At 39.3% G+C, this 19,813-nt stretch overlaps 1 protein-coding gene across 8 annotated transcripts in view; it reads left to right on the forward strand.

Moving 5' to 3' along the window:
* LOC146378889 (connector enhancer of kinase suppressor of ras 2-like) overlaps positions 1-19,813 on the forward strand; it is a 31,178-nt gene that overhangs the window by 4,303 nt on the left and 7,062 nt on the right. Inside the window, exons 2-16 of one of the 8 annotated variants that reach the window (XM_084942016.1) lie at positions 1,013-1,176; positions 3,377-3,579; positions 4,639-4,744; positions 5,652-5,693; positions 5,785-5,904; positions 7,978-8,037; positions 8,159-8,227; positions 12,049-12,195; positions 13,560-13,693; positions 16,264-16,466; positions 16,656-16,745; positions 17,506-17,696; positions 17,795-17,843; positions 17,977-18,155; positions 18,252-18,325. In XM_084942016.1, the coding sequence (XP_084798142.1) occupies positions 1,013-1,176; positions 3,377-3,579; positions 4,639-4,744; positions 5,652-5,693; positions 5,785-5,904; positions 7,978-8,037; positions 8,159-8,227; positions 12,049-12,195; positions 13,560-13,693; positions 16,264-16,466; positions 16,656-16,745; positions 17,506-17,696; positions 17,795-17,843; positions 17,977-18,155; positions 18,252-18,325 (1,831 nt within the window). The remainder of the gene's footprint in view (positions 1-1,012; positions 1,177-3,376; positions 3,580-4,638; positions 4,745-5,651; positions 5,694-5,784; positions 5,905-7,977; positions 8,038-8,158; positions 8,228-12,048; positions 12,196-13,559; positions 13,694-16,263; positions 16,467-16,655; positions 16,746-17,505; positions 17,697-17,794; positions 17,844-17,976; positions 18,156-18,251; positions 18,326-19,813) is intronic. The other 7 variants (XM_084942017.1, XM_084942020.1, XM_084942018.1 and 4 more) reach the window with 7 other exon arrangements.

Below are 19,813 nucleotides of genomic sequence, written 5' to 3' on the forward strand. Positions count from 1 at the left end.
AGCTAAACTGATAAACTGGAAGTGAGGTCTTACCTCCTCAATGCTTTGATCAATCAAAAACAAAACCAAGCGTGGTACGTGGACTCCAGAGCATGTTTGCAAATTTGTGGCTTTTACCATTATTTGGGACTCCAATAAGCAGATACCTCTTGAATTATTAGCCTTAAAACTAATTATGAGACCTTTCAACCTAACTGTAAGATCGTAAGGCAGTGGCAACATGTATTTTCTTCAGAACAGGTGTATGGACTTTGCAGTCCTTCCTTTGGTTGTTCGTGAAGAAAAATCACCACTGGGGATGTGCAATAAGCAAAAACACATTTTTCCAATCAGAGCTCACAGCCATGCTTTTAACATGATCAAAAGAAGTTGCCATGGGGACTGTTAGGCCCCCTTATCACCTACTGAACTGCTCGGCCCCCTCATCACGGCTTGAGGTATTTTTTGAAGGCTTTTCTTGGGATGCTTTGGTAATAGACTTTGTTTTTTTTTGTAAGTTTTTGATTTACCCTGTGTATATACTTTTTAGAAAACAGTTTCTAGTCATACATTTCAGGGTGTCTGTTGACGCAGACAGAAGTTACAGAATCACTTAGTTTGTTTTCGTCCGCTGCGCTTCATCAACTATTTCTCCAAAAGATTTCACACCTGCTGCAGTAGCTGAATATGTAAAACAACTCGAGCACACCTACATAGCTTCTTTCTAGCTGAAAGCGTTTTCTGGTTTGAAGCTGAAAATGCAGCTCAGAACTGTTGACGAGGGGGAGTGTGTCAGATTTCTTGTCTTGACACAGACTGCTTCACACTCGCACACAGCAAAATACAACCTGTGCTCACACTTTACAGATTTACAGCACATATTCTGGCAAAGCAAGTGATATCAAGTCCTGTTAGAATGCATAATGCAAACAGTGGTTTCACAAGAAATCTGAAAATCTGATGCAGTCTGCAAATAAAAATTCATGCTTTCGAGCTGTGCTGAAAGTTTTCTTGTCCTTTGTGTTCCCCCAAGGGCTGGACGACTGCCTGCAGCAGTACATCAAGACCTTTGAGAAGGAGAAAGTAGGGGGGGAGCAGCTGCTGCGTATCACCCACCAGGAGCTGGAAGATTTGGGAGTATCCAGAATTGGCCACCAGGAGCTGATACTGGAGGCTGTGGACTTACTCTGTGCTCTGGTGAGTCCAAGTTTCCCACACCATCTTCCCACTACTTTCTACTGTCACTTTGGAAAGTCAGTGCTGTCGGATGAAGTTTCTGTCGAACATTTGGCACCTCTGCAGCTCTGTGAAATCATTTAACAAGTCAGTGAAGATAACAAGTTACAGAATAAAGATATTTTCCAGTAAGCAGTTGATATATTTAGTAATGATGCAATTTCTATATTGTTATTATCACTGCAAAGACTGTCAGTTAACGAAATCAGTCATTCCAGGAATAAGTGGATGTAGATAGGATTGCTTTAGGCCCCAATTTTTAAACATCACAGCAAATCTACCAGAGTTACTAATCTGGCCAAAAGATCTTCCACAGGCAAATCTTACAACTGTCGTTAGTGTTGACATGGATTACTGCTTCATCTCGAAGGGATTTCTGCTCTTAGTTCCCCAAAACACAAGTTTTGTTAGTGTCAGCATGATAGATTGCTGTTCTGCTGATTTGGCTAATGTGCAGCTGGAGTAGCTAGAGCATAATTATTCTCCTTATAACATTCATTCTGGATGTTACTGCATCCAGAGTAGAGACCTCGACTTGTTTCTAACACGAGAATGTAAGATTTAGTGGTCAGTCATGTAGTGGCCAAATGAACGGCATTAAAATGAACGAATATATAGTGCAATCATGCTACAGATTAAAAAATGCACTGGAAGCAGATTCTGGTCTCTGTGTGCAAATATGTTACATATAAAACTGGGGACTCATGAGCAAATATATCCCTGGAGCGTAAAGGGGGTAAAACAGAAGGCGATTCGGCAGCGGCACTAGCATGTCAGACGGAGAGATGGGAAGTTATGTAGCTTAAATAGACCACCAGATCAGGAAGGTATATTTGGTATATGACGCAAGGAGAGTGACGCAGAGCAGCTTGAGCTGTGTTTCTGAACTAGCTTGGAGGCTTTGCTTCATTTAAGGAACATTTTTTCTTAAATGGAGGTTTTCCCAGGATAGCTGTTCCCAAATGTTCTCTTTTGTCCGTCAATGTGAACATATTTTTAGACCCTACTTACTAAAAATGTCCATATTGGTGCTTAAAATTTGCAGTGAAAATGTTACAATTTATTTACTCTGGAAAACACGATTTGATTGATGAAGTAATTTATTATTGTTTTTTACTCTTTTACTTACTCTTAGATTATTTATAAAATAACTGTTTGATTGTTTGAAATAAGGGACAAATACCATTAAGCAGTTTGTACTGATTATGTTGGGGTTTGGAAAATTTTCACTTTATTTAACAGGAGCTACACGAAAGAACTATTTGGTGTTGGATTGGATGCTCAGTGGCTCAGGTGTCTAAGGGTGAATCATATAAATGCTTTGCATCTAATTGAGAATACTTACTCTGGCCATGCTGTCCAGTTTACCACAAGAGGAAATTAAAATGTAAAGTCTTTTTGTAAGGTGTCTTTAGCATCCAGCTAAATAATTTTCTCTCCTAATAATTTCCTTTATTTTGAGTTTTTTTTTATATTCACTTGCACATATAATTCCAGTATTTAATTCAAATTTTCTGTTTTTGAACCAAAGAAAGTTAGACTGCAGTAATAGTAATATAAAAGTAAAAGATGGTAAATGATAAACGAGAAGCAGAAATAACAGAGACAAGGTGCAATAAAGTTGGACATGGGTTTGTGTTAACTCTTGAGATCTATAGAAAAACTGGGTGGAGATTACCAGACTAAGGTCACAGATGCAATCTGAATCTAAAGTCCACTCATCTTGCATCGCTGCACAGGGGGCCCTGCTTCAGCCCTAAAGCTTCTTACGTAACTGGGATTTAGTTTTAAGTCTCTCAGGCACTGCTGTATTAAATATGATTAGTGGCCCTCCTGCTGCGCTCTCCCCTCCCAAGAAACCCATGACATGATAGCTGCCCATAGGCCTACACGTGCAGTTAGCCGCAAAGTGTAATGAGCGCTCAACGATGCTCAGGCGTGCAAAGTGACAGCTGGTTTCACACATTTTCATCATATGTGGAGCCTTTCTGTTGTGGAGCGTGGTGGGCTGGTCGGCTGTAGTATTCCTATTCATAAAGTGCCATCAGAGAACAATTGGTTTCTATCTCCAGGCTGGGGATATTCTTGGAATGTGTCACAGTGAAAGCAAACACTGACAAACTGGTCAAACACAGTGAATTTACTTTCCTCTCCCCTCTAGAATTATGGGCTGGAGACTGAGAATCTCAAAACGCTTTCTCATAAGCTTAACGCATCTGCCAAGAACCTGCAGAATTTCATCACAGGCAGGCGGCGCAGTGGCCATTACGACGGCCGAGCCACCCGCAAGCTGCCCAACGACTTTCTAACTTCAGTGGTGGACCTCATTGCTGCTGCCAAAAGCCTTTTAGCGTGGCTTGACAGGTGAGATTTGCAAAAAGATGAATTTAAACATTTGGTAAGTCATGTGTAAACATGTGGACGCACACTGTGAAAAAGGGCCCCATAGAGCTGTGTAGATTCAGGTACTGGTCCCATTTACAACTACACACACACACATAAATACAGGTTCACATGGACACATATTTATATGCATACTGGGTATATTCTTGCATACATTTCCTTAGATTTGTCTTAGATGCAAACTTACAACCGTGCTAATTGCAAGCAAAAAGATATAATAATAATTTTAATTAATTATAAATATATAACTCTGACATCAAACAGGAATGAGACAGTCCTGTTTACGTGCATTGGTACATGTAGTCTGATTTGGGATTTGTTTTTTTAACAGATACAGACTGGTTTTGTTTTTCTGTGTAATGTCCATGACCAATCATTTGACAAGAAAAGATGAGTAAAAGTCTTACATAAGTAGATTTTGACAGGGTGGCCAAAAAGACACCAAGAAAGTCTATTTATATGTCTCTTTATCCTTGCTTCCCTGTGGGATTGTGCCAGTCTGTGTGTTTGTGTCTGTTTGTGTTTGATGAATTTGGAAGTTCAAAGCTGACAACGTTCAGCAAAAATAACAAAGTGATTTGCTGTGCCTTTCCCCCATTATAGCTGACATGATTTACAGCATTCATCCCAATTAAAATTCACTAATCCGTGCTTCATTTCATGTTTGAAAATGCTTAATTGTTGACCAAATTGTACAAATAGAAATGTGGGAGTCGAAGCTGCATTTGTTCACCGGGGTATATAACGCACTTGTGAGGTTATTTGGAAAAAGCAGAACAGCAACTAATAATCTCTGCTCTACGTCAGCTGCTCTCGGCCTTAGGAGAAATGTGAATATTATTAAATGTGTTAAAAGCATTACAGACGTCACATTCCAAAATAAAACCCCCAAAACAGACTAACATAGGCAGAAATGTGAGGAATCCTAAAATGTAAAGGGAGAAATGCCGGTAAAAAAAATATGTAAAATTTACCAGTGACTGAGTCTCAAAGGAAGAATGATCTAATGGTTCATTCCAGGTGCTCTTTCTTTTTCAGATCTCCATTTGCAGCAGTGGCAGATTACTCTGTGACCAGAAACAATGTTATCCAGCTATGTCTTGAGCTCACTACAATTGTACAACAGGTAACAAATATGAAATGATTTATTGTATCATATCCTGTTGTACTGTATTACTTCATACTGTACAGAGCAAACTTGGGATCATCACAAAGCCTCTGTCAGAAAAAAGGAAGCTGATCCATATTAAAGTATAATGGCAGAATTGGAAAAATACCTGGTTCTTTGGTAAATGTGCTTATGATTTTTAAAATGAAATCTCAAAAATGTTTCTTCATTCCCTGCATACATTTAAAATCTTTCTAAACCCTAAAGCAGATATACATTTACACAATTTTTTCCCCTTTCAGTACATCCTGCTTTTTTATTAGTTTTAGAATTTGCAGCTGTCAGTGATAATGAGAAGCTGAAATTGGACTTGACTACTTCACAACTTGTTTCTCATCTGTCAGATATGCTTTCATGTAAAGCAGCATCCTAATTAGAGCCACCTCAAAGAGTGACCTAAAAATATATTTTAAAGTGATAGAAATGATAGATGCTTATCATAAACTGCAGTTTCATTTTATTGTATCTGGGTCTGTCAGTCATATAGAGCCTCTAAAGACTAGTTAAAACTAAGAGAATTGTACAGGTTTTAGGTTGGTCTCTGTGGAATATAATGTTTATATAGAGTTAAGAGAAAAATTAAAGTGGGAAAACATTAAAAGTGAGAGTGAAAGAGGGCAAAAGGGAAAATAATTGAAGGCTGAGAGAGAGGAAGACTGGCAGAGTGAAAGAGAGAGGGAAAGATGTGCCTCCGCATTGGTGATTCATTTGTTTTGTGTTTGTGCCTGCCTGTGTGGGAGTGTTGGGGGTTATAGGTGCCAAGCTGCTCGGTTTTTGCTTATATCCACCTACAGCAGAAATGCCAATAATAACTTCATTTTGACAAATTCTCTTGAGGTAACAGTGCTTTCTGAATATTCCTCAGGACTGCTCTGTGTATGAAACAGAAAACAAGATCCTGAATGTGGTGAGTTTGAAATGTTGTTCTATCGAAGAAATAATTAAACTAATATGTGCAAGCCTGAAGATTGTATTTATCCCTAACGTGTCCTCTGCAGTGTAAAACACTGTCTGAAGTGTGCGACCAAATTATCTCGCTCTCCTCGGATCCCATGGTGTCCCAGTCTGCACATTTGGAGGTTGTGCAGCTCGCCAACATAAAATCCACTGAAGGCTTGGTAAGAGTGACCCTCCCTCAGACTCTCAGAATCACACCCGTTTTGGGGAAAGGGGTTCAGTTTTAATTATCCAGCTCAGATTTTGTATCTCAGTTTTTCAAGACTTATGAAAACTATGAACAGATGAACTAATTACTGGCTTTAATCTAGATTTGAAAGAACTTTTTTAAAGGATTTTTTTGGTGTAGCTTCAGAAACCCAGCAGAAACATTCATGCTGCTTTATTGTAAAATAATAATAAGTAAGTAATAAATTCTTATTAGTTTGAAAAGATACCATAATAAGTCAACAAATAAATTACACATTTTATGTAGACTACATAGCCACATAGCTGATTAACTAATAATTACAGGAAAGGCAGAACTTTGTAGGTATTTCTTAGGAGTGGGTCATCTATCACACAGTAATCCCAGGCATACACACCTTGTACTTCACTATACGTAACAAGGCGTACATAACAAATACACATAACAAGTATTTCAATATATTTTTCACAAACTTGAAATATACTTAAAATATCAAGATGTTAAATTGTTTTTCAGGTTTGATGAACACAGGGAAAAGCCAAAAAAGTAAAGTACAAAACTTACTAATGTGAATCGTACTAATGACGATTAAACAGCATGACAGAGTATTTTGTTTTATACAAATATGGCATGTGCAAATTCTCTTAAGCGTTTCTCTTACTCACTGCAAACATATTTCTGCTCAAGCCCAGTACTAACTTTGCCTGATTTTCCAGTTAAAGTTTTTATAAATACAGTTTTCTAATGGAACAGCACATACTTACTTTTTGAAGCATACAGAGGCTATTTTCATTAAAGGCTTGGTCAAGCCTGACTACAGCTGTATATATATTTGGTTATCTGTACATGCCTGTAGAGGCATCAAGAAGTAGGCATACAGTTTTTCTTTTGATTACTTTTTTTTTTTGTCATATCTATCTCTGGAATTTCAACTTGGGGATGATAATGTCATGTCAAGTTTTCTGGGAATGACCAAAATTGCATTTCAAAGCAAACAGAACATCTGAATTATGGATTGTAGCTTTTAAACCTTGCGTGGTGCTTTTCAGCACGATATCTAATGTAACTCACATTAGCTGACCTCAAACTAGGTTTTGCTGAGCTGGTGGGCATGTGAGTCAGTGGATAAAATGTGACATAAAAACAACATATTGGCCATATTCAGATGAGTGAAATGCAAGAAAATAGAATACAGCAACCGGCAATTCTGTTAGCACTTACTTTTAGGATTGTATATAACTGTTTAGAAGCAGAGAATACTTTTCTTGCACTGTATATAAACGCTCCCCTTTGTTGGACTCCATCTTTGCACTGACCTACACTCGGGCACAAGCTCCTTGCTTGGAGCCACAGTGAAAGCCCCACCCCCCACACACAAACGCTAGCATTGGGCATGGAAGTTCTTTCATCCGTTCAGTGAAACCTGAACACAACAGTGGGTCAAGTAGCCTAAAAATAAACCTCTTCCACTCATCTTGAAGACTGGCATGCTGCTTCTACGTTTCTGCGTGTGACTCGGTGTGTGTGTGTGTCACATAGTTATGCATGTATTTTCATGCATATCTGTGTGTAAATAGTTGTGTGTTTGTTTGTCTTGTACTTTTGACCCCTTTTAGTGAAAGCCTTGAAGGTTTTTTTTTCTTTTTGCAGCACCAGACTAAAAGTATTTGCAGATAAACAATCATTTATCTTTGATTTAATCTGCTTGCGAGGGACTCGTTACATGACATAAGTTTGCAGAGTGTTCTGTGCATTTAAAGAAAGTGCACCCGTGTGATATTTTATGACTTTCCTCTAGTTGTTTAAGACTACTGAGACAAATTGAGATGTGTATAAAAGCACTTTCCCTCTCAGGCTTTCACTGAGTAAAAACCCAGATTTTCTACCAGTTTTGCACCACAAGCAGATTAAAACAAATGGAGATTTGCAAATATGGAGTAGTCTGTACTGCAAATGACTGTGGGGCTGAGCTGAGGTGCAGATGATGCCGACTCCTAATGCTGTGCTTTACAAGGCAGTCATTTACATATCTGCTATATTCCCACAGGGCATGTATATCAAATCAACATATGATGGTTTGCATGTGATCACCGGCACCACAGAGGGAGTAAGTGCAAATGTCTTTCTGCTCACCTTTGCAGAGTTTCACCTCACTGTTCATTCACTATTTATACTTTACTTGAATCAGAGCTGCTTTTAATGACTCGGTCTCTCTGTTTTTCCATCAGTCACTGGCTGACCGCTGCAAGAAAATCCACGCTGGAGATGAAGTCATTCAGGTCAATCATCAGACAGTGGTATGGTCATGTTCTTTCTCTGCCTTATTATTATGTTGTTTTTAAAAGAAAATTGGTGTTATTTGAATTTGCATGTTATTTACATTGCATTTGCAGATTATTTATGCAAATGTTTGTTTAATTTTGACATTTTTTACATACATAAAGAAATTATGAATGCATGCTGTTGTTTTATACGCTCCTGCAGTTCAGTGCTTTTATGAGCCACTGCAGCTCAACTGTTATCGTCTAGGATACTGGCTGTAGTGTCTCTCGTAGTAGTTTTTGAGGGCCATCATGGGGTCAGTTGGATTTTCTGTTAAAAGCAGATCAAGAGGTACCTGCTTCAAAAAGGTAACTTGTGCTAGCGAGAGTTCTGTTTTCGTTCCTAGAAACTAGTGGCACACACAAATTGTTTTTCTTGATAATTAGACCAGTCTTGCTAGTTCCGATGCACCTGAATGCAACTACCAAATTTTAGCCTTCTTCTTCTTTTTTTTTAATAGATAGCAGAAAAGAACTGAAAAGCAGATGGGAAATGGAAATAATAAAGTGTATAATCCAGGCTCAAAGTGGGGATGTTGCTGTTCATTCTTTTTATTTCAATACATGGCTTTTTGACCTCAAATTGTTCTCAGCTGTCCCCAGATTCAGCATGAGCACTTATCACCCAAAGTAATTGCCATTGTTTCTGTCAGTGAGAGGCATAACTGCACAAAATGTCTGTTTCTGCAGCGTACACAGCGTGATGAGCTGAAATGAAAGGGAAAAAACTTTCAACTTTCACTTTTCCGTAGAGTGGAATTTAAATATAGCACCCTTTGTTTAAAATAATTGCTACTTGTGTGTGCAACAGCGAGATTTATGATAATTACACAGCTCAAGTCAGATTCATTTCAGTCAGTCAAGTCACCCACTGAATGCAGCCATGTTTTGGAGAAAAAGTGGAAATGCAGAGTTGATTTTCATTTTACCGAAGCATGCGTCAGTCAGAGTCATGCTCCTCATGGGGCACCAAAGGAAAATGCAATGTATTCAAACAAAACTTCTACGGAAGCTATTTTAGCCTGTCATAGTAATGTAAATATTAGCATTACATAAGCCCAACACAGAAACAGCTAATTGAAATAGGGCCTTGAAGTATAGTATAAATGATTTGAGTGATTTTGCAGACTGATTTGCAAGACATTCTCAGCTCTTTCTAAACAACATGATTATGATGTATTGGTTGCACGAAATTAGTATGTGGGGTAGGACTGAGTAATAGGTGTTCTCAAACAGAGGATGGACTCTTGCAGCAGCCTAAGTAGGCAATACATTACTGCAGTAGAGTTATATGCTGAGCTAAAACTCCACTGTTACTCATAAACATTGCTTAAACCAGCTTAAACATTGTTAATGCATTTAATTTATTATGGCACAGTGTAGAGCAACTTAATTACAGCTGATTGTTCACAAACGTTCCTTTGAGGGTTTAGAGAAACTGCATTGAACTAGATTTGTCTGTGATGGCCCAGATTACTGCCACCATCTCTTCTTACAGGAAAATGAGATAACAAGTCATAAAGAAAAGTTGTTAAATATCTTAATACTCAAGGACAAAAACACCACCAAGTGAAAAAAAACCAAGGCATGTTATAAATAGTTGAGGGATTTATAATTAAGGCAGCAGGGAGTACTCCAACAAAAAGACACAGAGCAGAGTTCACTGGATCTGAGCATCTTTTTTCATAGGAAGTGGATGTAGAAATGGCAGCTAAAGCAAACGAGTTACATCAAAGGAAACGAATGAAGAAAAAAAATGCTCTGCCTTGTGATTAACTTGAAAACATGTAGAAAGACCTAAGGGTTTGCTAATTTGTAGGTTATTTTGGTGGTGTTGTGCACACAGAAGTAAATAACTTGTGACAACAGTGATAGAGTCTGGTGCAGGAATGGCCATTAAATGAAAAAAGCTTCAAACACATAAAATATCACATACACTATGGTACATTTTAACGCTCACGAGTTTTATCTGAATTTCCAGTGAGATGAAACAAAAGGAAGAAACCAATGACTTGATGTTGTATAAGAAACACTTTAAAGCAGAACATTTCTTTACCAAGTAAACAGCTTAAAAAGCTGAAAATCAGGGATTTACTGCTTTAAATAAACACTTTTTTTCTTCGAACAGAAGAACATTTTTTTCTCTACCATAGAATAAAGAATAAAAGCAAAGTGTCTGTCTGTCTGCCTGTTCAGTCAGTCTATGTCTTTAATGCACTTTCTGTGAAGAATTTCTGTGTAGTGGCTGTAAGGGTGAAAAATTACTTGGCAAGGAACAAAGTGATTGCCAGGTCAGAGGCTGAAAAATGTCTGGTACTTCAGGGTGCTTGAAATACACGAGACATACTGAAAATTCAGTGCGGTTGACCGAGCGGGAGAATTTTTTATTTTCCTCCCCAAACTGGACCTGGCATATTTGGTTCAGCAGCAGAGAGTGTTTCTCTGGGCGGGATGCTATTCGTGCCAAATATCATTAAAACTGGGTTAAAGAGTATTTACATGGCATGCAGCTGTTCGCAACACACAACATCAGGCTGTACCACAACATGGCAGGAGGCGTGCAAGATGCCCTGAGGCATCCAGCTTTGCATTAAACATCATCATCAACATGAACCTCAGAGGGCTGCAGGCTGTGCTACAGTTGTCAACCATCAGGATCCATGTGCATTACCAAAATAACAAAGTAACAGCACCTCAAATAAAACAGCTCACATTTTCTGGTGAACTGAAAAAAAAAAAAAAAGATTAGACATAAAGAAAAGGACTTCAAATCATGAATGGAAACTACCTGAAATACATACAGTTAATAAGAAGACTAAATGTGGCATTGTTAAACTGAAATATCAGCTTCTTATGCCTCCTCTCTGATGATAGCATCACTGAAGACATTATGTTTTAAGCCCGCATCCTTCCCCTTTTCATGATCAGACTGTCTCAGGAATTTTTTGAAGAAATTTGTTCAGGTTTGGTCCAGCTGTTCATTTATAGCATATTTTTTAAAAACATGCTTTCTAAGCTCATCTGGCTTAAGAACCAATGAGCTTATGCCATGGTAAGGGGTCCATTGATAGCCCATCCATTTGTCCAACCACAGCTCATAAGACTCACGCCTCCTCCTAAAATATTGGTCAGAAACTTACACACAATGATCACCTAATGGGTCTTCGCCCACACTCTTCTCAAGATTAATGTCACCTTTATCCTTTTTACAGGCATTTTAACCTGTTAATTGTCATGTCTTGAACGGGGTGAGGTACTAGTATCATTGATGTTCTGGTTGGATCCAAAACTCAAAAATTGTTACAATTTTCACATAAATGTCTAATAGTATTGAATGATAAAGTAATAAAGTAATGGACACATGTCAAATTTAGTCAAGTTTTTCTGTAAAAACTCTTCTGGTTATTATTCAGGAGCATAACTCTGGAACTTAAGGATAAATTACAACCATATTTCAATATTGTTCAGATAACAAACTTTAGAGCCCACCTATTAAATTCTATAATGATCGCTACATATGTGAGTCTACAGAGACAGATACTGCAGCATGAGCATCTGGTAGATGAAGGTGAATTTTTTTTCCTGTGTAATAGTAAAAAACTGATTACATGATGACGGTCATATTCTCAAATATTCAAAGGTAAACTTTACTAATACATATGGCAAAAAAACAACAAAAACAAAACACTCCCTGTTTATTTAGTCTAGGCAATATTTCCCGTTATTTCTGCAGTCTAAGGCATTAAAATGCCCGTGTGGGTTGAGGAAACCCTTATCGAGCTATTCTTGTGCACTAGGTGGGCTGGCAGCTGAAAAATCTGGTGAACTTGTTGCGTGGAGATCCTGCAGGTGTCACCCTGACGCTGAAGAAACGCCCCCAGAGCACGCTCACGTCAACCCCTGCTCTGCTGAAAAACATGAGATGGAAACCATTAGCTCTGCAGGTATGATGACTGCCTTCATGCTCCACAGATATAGCTTTCATTCATGTCTCTGTGTGGCTGTTGATGTTGTTCGCTTGTGTTCATCTCTGTGCCTGTGGTGAATATAAACGTACAAAGCTAAACACCAAAAAATGCGATCACCCTAAAATGGGTAGAATATAAAATGAGAGTGTAACATGAATCTGCTTGTAGAGTAGCGTCCAAACTAATCCACTTGACTCCACCCACTTTGTGATCACAACTTTCGACTTTAACACTATTTTTTATCAATTATTACATATTTTGTAATGCACCTTACAAATCTCAAACACTCTTCTTTTGACTAACTGATGTCCAGCATGATCCATACAGATTTTGACATTTCAGCCCTAAGTGGCATCTGTTGTCCTACTTCAGCCAAACCAATTACAATATTAGGACCGTGTGCCTGCGCCAGAATGGGTGGAAATGAGAGGGACGTGTATTAAAGTAGTCCAGCCTTTCTTTGAGTCCCATTCCAGAGAAAATGTTTTCTCCCCCTGAGGCCCTGAAGCACAGTGCTGCTCAGCCTCCTCCCCCTTCACGTCCTCACATTCTTCTTCTCCACCTAAATCGAATCTGCTATGTCGCTGGCATTTTTCAGGGGCAAAAAAAAAAAAGCTAACCAGAGACTGTGGTGTTTTCTGATCTGAGCTGTGACTAAAATTTAAAATGTCAAGGTATTCTGCTAAGTTATTGAAAAGAACATTGCGCGGTGACTCATATAATGGTCTTATGATGGAGCACACAGACCACTCAGTGTTACATCTCAGCTATTGGTCAGCGCTGAGTTTATGCAGCATAGTTTGAGTAATGTCTTATTAGTATTCTATTGTTGAAAAAGCTTTTTTTTTGGGAAGTCGATGATTTCTTGTGATTGGATTACATTTCTCCGACTATTCAAGTTAAGCTGACGATGTTGCATATTCTTATTCTGACAATACATTCGGCAAATTTGTTTTACATTGTGGTGCTTAAACACAAAGACATGTTTTCTTTAGAAAACAGTCTACTGTACATAACAAGCAAAGTAGGCTATGGCCAGATCCTCCTTGACCTGACTAAGAGGGATGACTAGACCGCACGCCAGCCTCTCTTCCTCTGTGCACCAGTTAGAACTAAAGCATCAGAAACGTACAGTACACAGCTCATTTCATGGTTGAGATGCTCAGCTGCACAGTCTGAACAGAGTGAACGCTCCCGAACTGACTGACTGAACTGCTGTGAGCTCCAAATTTTCATTGTGTCGGTCCCTGTAACTGTTTCTCTCGCTCTTTCTCTCTGTCTGCCTTTTTTTTTGTCTTTCACACATGCTCACACATACACATACACTCACTTACACACAGCCAATCTTCCCTCAGAGCCCCAGCAGCAGTGTCGCTACGCCGACCAGCACTTTAAGCACTCCGTCCAGGAGGAGTAGCTGCGCCCTGCAGGACCTCTACATTCCCCCTCCTCCAGCAGAGCCCTACACTCCCAGGTGAACGCAGATGTAAAACACAGAAAACTTTGCTTGCTTTGCAAAAGGTTTCCTACCAGAGTTTTCCACTCTTGGTGTGACTGCAGGGCAGTGTTTTTATGTGCACATTATGTACGACACAGTCATGTTATCTTGTTGAGTGAAGGTGTACCGTTGTATCAACAATGGCAGTGAGAGGAGGGGAGTCTGTTTTAAAAGATGTGAAAGATAGAGGTGAAAAACAATGAAAAATATGTGAAAAAAAAGAACAAAAAGGAATGCACAGTTCATATTCACATAGTTGTTGCAAACTGCAAATGAGCTGCACATCCATAATTTGAATCTTCCCATTTCACCACAACCCAAACATGCTCTGTTGGCCTGAGATCTGTTAACTGTGGAATCCATTTGAGTAGTCAAGTCGTTGTCATGTTCGGCAAACCAGTTTGAGATGATTTGAGCTTTGTGATGGGTGGGATTGTGATTGGGTGGTATCCTGCTTAAAGCACCCATCAGAATCATGGTGAGCAACAATACTCAGGTAGTCTATGGTGTTTAAATGAGGCTCGGTTGGCACTAAGTGTGCTAAGAAAATATGTCCCACACCATTACACCACCAGCAGTAGCCTGAACTATTAATATAGCATGGTTCCATGCTTTCATGTGAGGTCTGACCCTACTAACTGAGTGTTGCAGCAGAAACTGAGACTCATCAGAGCATCCAATGTTTTTCCAAGTCTTATCCAATTTTGGTGAGGCTGTGTGAACCGTAGCTTCAGTTTCCTGTTCTTAGCTGATTGGCAGTGGCAGCATGTTTTGTCTTCTGCTGTTGCCTGTCTACTTCAGGGTTTGATTGACCTCTTCCGCATACCTTGGTTTTTAAAAAGTTGCTATTGGCTCGATGCGCCCCTGACAGAGGAGAATGACATCAATATGGCATTTTCACACAGAGAAGTGGTGCTCCTTGATATTTTCTTTTTCTGTACCAAATCCCAGCAGATCAGCAGTTTCTGAAATTCTCAGATCATTCTGTGTGGCACCAAACAGCCCTGCCACGTTTAAAGTCACATAAATAATTTCCAATGCTTGGTTGGAACTTCAGCGCGCTCTCTTGACTATGTCTACGTGTCTTAATGCATTAAGTCAAAGCCATGTGTTGGCTGACAAAATGTTAGGTTTCCCCAAGAAAATTGTTTGGTTTGTCAAAAATTTTCAGCCTAATTTCACCCATTTTTTTTGCCACTTTGCCACTTTTTTGGCAACTTGTAAATACATAAAAAGAGTAAATGACGCCATGCAATGAAATTCACAGGATTACCCATTTCAAATAGGTTAGTTTGCTGCATTCATTGCTATTGAATGATATCAGTCTGAGTTTTCTACTACAATATCTAGCCTAGCTCATTAGCTGTACCCTCTGCTGTTTGGATAAACTCTGCAGGAATGAGTGGGACTAAGAGAGAAAATGAGACAGTGAGAATCTTTGTTTTCCTTTTTGTTTGGTAGCAAATATGATGCACAACATTTGGATAAGCTTTACAGTGAAACTTCTGAACATGCAGACAGCTTGTTGCACCTCACGATGGCTGCAGGTGCTTCTCCCACACTCTTGTCACAAAGTTCCCACAAGAATGGAACCATGTCACATATTGAAAGGCTCGACTGGTGACACGAGTAATAATTAGTTCCTCCTCAGATTTCAGCTTCTCTCATATGCAAACAACAAACACAGTGCATCGTGTTCTGTGGATAAAGAAACGCTCTCCTCCGAGAGTCATAGATAAATCGTGAATTTTTGACTGATGCTTGAAAGCTTTGATTTCCCAGGGTCAGCTCCAACACGCGACTACAGATAATAACTAATAAAGCTACATGATTAGTATTGTTTACCCAGAGATATTTGTTTCTGTGTAATGTTTTACTGAATGTATTGTCCCAAGAGGATGAATCTTACTTACTTTGGATATACCCAAATGCCAAATCAGGCTGGTGAGCATTATTGAGCTAAATATATGAAGTTTGTATTATTAAGTCCTCAGTGGATGCATGTTAGAAATCTCATGTTAGTGATCACTGTATTTGTAACTGGTTTAAAGAAAGGGAATATATCTACAACAATATGTGTTATGAATTTTAAATCATGAATAAATACCATTAAAATGCCTGGATTTGTACCATTAAAACCATCAAAACTGATAATAAATTGACCGCTGCTGTTGAGAAAAAAAAGGTGTTGCACGGGGAGATGTGCTCCTTATTTTTCCCTGCTGCTATTTCCCTGATTATTTTCCCTGCGCTGTGCTTTGTTTGACTTAATACATGTGTAATTGCGTAAACACTACCTAATACCATAAAAACTAGAGCACAAAATGTGTAGGAATCTGCAGCTGAATATACTCCTGTTTGAGTAATGTTTGTTAAAAACTAAAGTACATTGGCAGTGGAAATGATTTAGCCCCAAGAAATCTAAGTATATACAAAAATATATATCTGTAATGGGGACAGATGGGCTCGGAGGAGAACAACGTCGTCTCTCTGATCTTATTCCAAACCCTGACAATAAAATGACTTCCTGCTTTCTGTTACCGAAGAGATGACAAGGGAAGTCTGCCGGATGATGATCCTCAATCAGATGTCCATGTCGCAGAGGGATCTGAATCACCAAACTCCTACTTGGATCAGGAGTGTCGAAGGCAATTTCCTCTGGTGGAGGAGGATACTATACTGTACTGTTACGAGTACGACCAGAACCAAGAGGGTGCATCAGTCCGCAGGGGGAGCACGCCCACCTACGGTAAGACCTCTGCCTCATCCGAGGATTCACCGCTGTAATCGTGGGAGCCAAGAATTTAAAGCCGTGCAGATGTGACGTCTTAATGTTTCTAGGTGTTTTTGATTTGTGTGTGTGTGTGTATGTGCGTGTGTGTCTGTGTGTGGGGGCAGGCTGTGTAATATTGCCGTTCCCTGTGCCTCCTTGCTCTAGGGAGGCTAAGGCCCATATCAATGCCAGTGGAATACAACTGGGTGGGAGACAACGAAGACCTGGCCAAGCTGAAGAGAGAGAGCAGGAGAGGTGAGTGGGAGGCAGTGGGAAAGAGAGAAAAAGAAAGGGAGGAAGAAAGGGACAGAGGGAGCTGAGGTGAGTGGGAGGAGATCTCATAATATCCTCACCCTCTCAGATCTCCCAGCCAAAAAGTAGAAGGATAAGCTGGCCTGTCAAAACTGATAACATGCTGGATATCAGCTCCTGCCTGTATCTCCTCCATATGTTCATTATCTATCACAGCTCTCCCCCCTCTTCATCCCTCTCTCTGTTTCTTTTTCCCTCTCAGCTTCGCCATGCCTCCGAGTTTGGATATAAAAAGTACGCTGTTGCTTTGGCAACTGTATAAATATATTTTCCTAAGATTTTCACATTTTGCTGGTGACTGTTGAGCTAGGTGGTAAATGGAGTGGGAGGAGACTGAATTGCTTTATTTCAGCCTCAAACAACGACTTGAGTGATGTGTTTGTTTCCTCTGAGGATGCTGCTGATATGTTGCTCCTTTGGGCTTTTCAGAAAAAGTGATGGAGCTATATTTATCTACAAGAGGCAGTATTTGGAAGTTTTGAGGGCTTCCTGCCTGACAACGGCTTCCTTGGTAGATGTTTTAACACTTTTCACATATTTTAAGTGGAAAGTCTTGAACCAAAGTCTTGCCGATAGGCAGCAGATGATTCGGTGTTTATCGACGTTAGTAAGAGCGTGTCGTTAGGATTTAAGGAAAAAAAAAAAAATCAGTTTTGGGTTGTTGTGATGTGTATAATAGTCTGCCTCTGTTGTGTCCCTGCAGAGAATTCTCTGATGCATTTTGAGAGCGAAGACAAGACCTCACACGAAGACTTCCTCCTGGGTCGCAGCCTGAGTCAGAACAGGAGGAAGACCGAGCGAGGAGCCAGCCCGACCCATTACACACTCGTCCCTGCCCTCCAGATGGAAGTCTCCCGGTCCACGTCTAGCTCTGACTCTGCATCCTTGTATCACGTTAGTCTGTCCTGTCCACGAAATGTGAAATCATTCTTTGTCAGAATCCACACCGGGATTTATTTCATGCCGTCATGTGTTTTGTTTTAATTTTGCAGGTTTTTGAACGATCCTCATTGCTTTCAAGATCAAAGAAAAAGGGTAAAGGTAGAATCATTTTTCTGGGATTGAATTTTACATGCATGCTCACTTGTACTCAAATCCTTATATAAGCAGGTGCTTCATAAGTGGAGTTTTCTGAGCCCCCTCCTCTGTTCTGCTCCCCTACTGGTGCCTGCAGCTGGAAGTCCTCTCACTTCAATCAGCAAACGGCGGATTTCCTGCAGGGACTTGGGTCAGGGCGACTGTCAGGGCTGGCTGTGGAAAAAGAAAGACGCTAAAACCTATTTTTCGCAGAAGTGGAAGAAGTACTGGTTCATCCTGAAAGACACGTGTCTGTACTGGTACATGAATGAGGAGGTGAATATGATCGTTCCCATAAAAGAGCAATTGATACGTTTTAGACTTCATTCTTCAAGCTGAACTTTGAATTGACTCTCTGTTTGCTTATCTCAGGATGAGAAGGCGGAGGGCTTCGTCAGCCTACCAGAGTTTAAGATAGATCGTGCCACTGAATGCAGAAGGAAGTTGTGAGTGCCTGTTTTTACCTGAACACCAAATATAAATGTGCATTTCTTTTGCATTTATGCATGTCACATATTTGCACACAGCCCTATAAACATCAGTTAAGCGGTTATCTTCTGCAAACTGGTTCCTGGCAAGAAAATGGGCTCATTCTTAATGTTTGTTTTGGGCCAGATTTTATCTTTTCACCCGAGAAATGAGCAAAATATGTAATTTGTTTAAGCTTTTCATACAGCTCTATACTGAAATTTAATGGACTGACCATTCAGAGCGGTGGGATCGAGTGCCTGACTCACAAATAGGCAATATTCTGACAGCACAGCAGATGTTATTTAGTTTCAGATGTTAATTTAAATCTGAAATTATGAAGACAAGAGAGAAATTGCTGAAGCAGCAGCTGTACTAATAGTTTTTGGTATATTACTACAACATGAAATATTACAGTAACAAAGATCTTTAAAAAGTCTGCTGACTGAAAATGTCACTGAAGAAGGGTGTGACTCACATTTTATGAGTCAAACTTGAAATAATTCTAAGAAATTCTTGTGGGGCTTTTTGGGCCCGGAGTGCTTTCTGGTTACAGGTGGAGGGCTGGAAGTGTGATGAGTATGTGCACATGCATTTAGTGATTGAGTAAGAGGAGAAGGCTGTGACGTAGTTGATGATTGGGGCAAAACTGCAAGTTTTAAGATAAAGACAGGCAGATACGAAACACTGCAAACTGTGTGCAGGATTAGAAAATAAGGTGATTTCTATCTTAATTGGAGCATGGCTGCCTCACACAAATTGCGTTTGGTATCATTGCATAACTACCTTCCTTTACTACAGTGGCCTTAATGGAGCTATAGCTTGTAGGTATGTTTTGGGGAAGAAATTTATTTAGATTTTTCTGTATAATTAGAAAAATTAATTTAACTTTTGGTTATTTTAAGAGCTATTCTTTCTAATTTTAACTTGAAAGAAAAGAAAATTCTCCAAAATTTTGCTGGTCTAGACCAGGGGTGTCAAATGACTCCAATACAGCCCACTGAACAGCTTTGGAAACTGTTAAGCAGGGCGGAGTTTTACAGCTTTTCCTACTGATAAATACCTTGCCCATGACTATTTATGTTACACCAACATTTCTACAATTGGCCCACAGTAACAAAACAAGCTAACTTAATTAATTAATAAATAAATAAAACATTTTCAGTCAGTCAACAAAAATAATATGTCCTTTATGTTTGTTTTTAATGTTTTTGAATGAGAGGACTGTCTAGTCAGTGTGCTACCAGAAACAAATTGTAAATTTACATATTTATTTCTTATAATTTAAGCCCAAACAGTCTTCCTGAGAGTTTTCTGGCACTTGTTTTTCTTATATTACTTTATATTATATTTTAATATAAAAGGCCTTGGGGTGACTGTTGTTTTGAACTGGTGACAAATCAACATTTGAATTAAATTGGATATTTATGTATCTGGGAATTAATGTGTAGTTAAGTTTACTAATT

Source organism: Perissodus microlepis, chromosome 10 (genome assembly GCF_051167445.1).
Source record: "Perissodus microlepis isolate ML-2025 ecotype Zambia chromosome 10, ASM5116744v1, whole genome shotgun sequence".
Classification (NCBI taxonomy): domain Eukaryota; kingdom Metazoa; phylum Chordata; class Actinopteri; order Cichliformes; family Cichlidae; genus Perissodus; species Perissodus microlepis.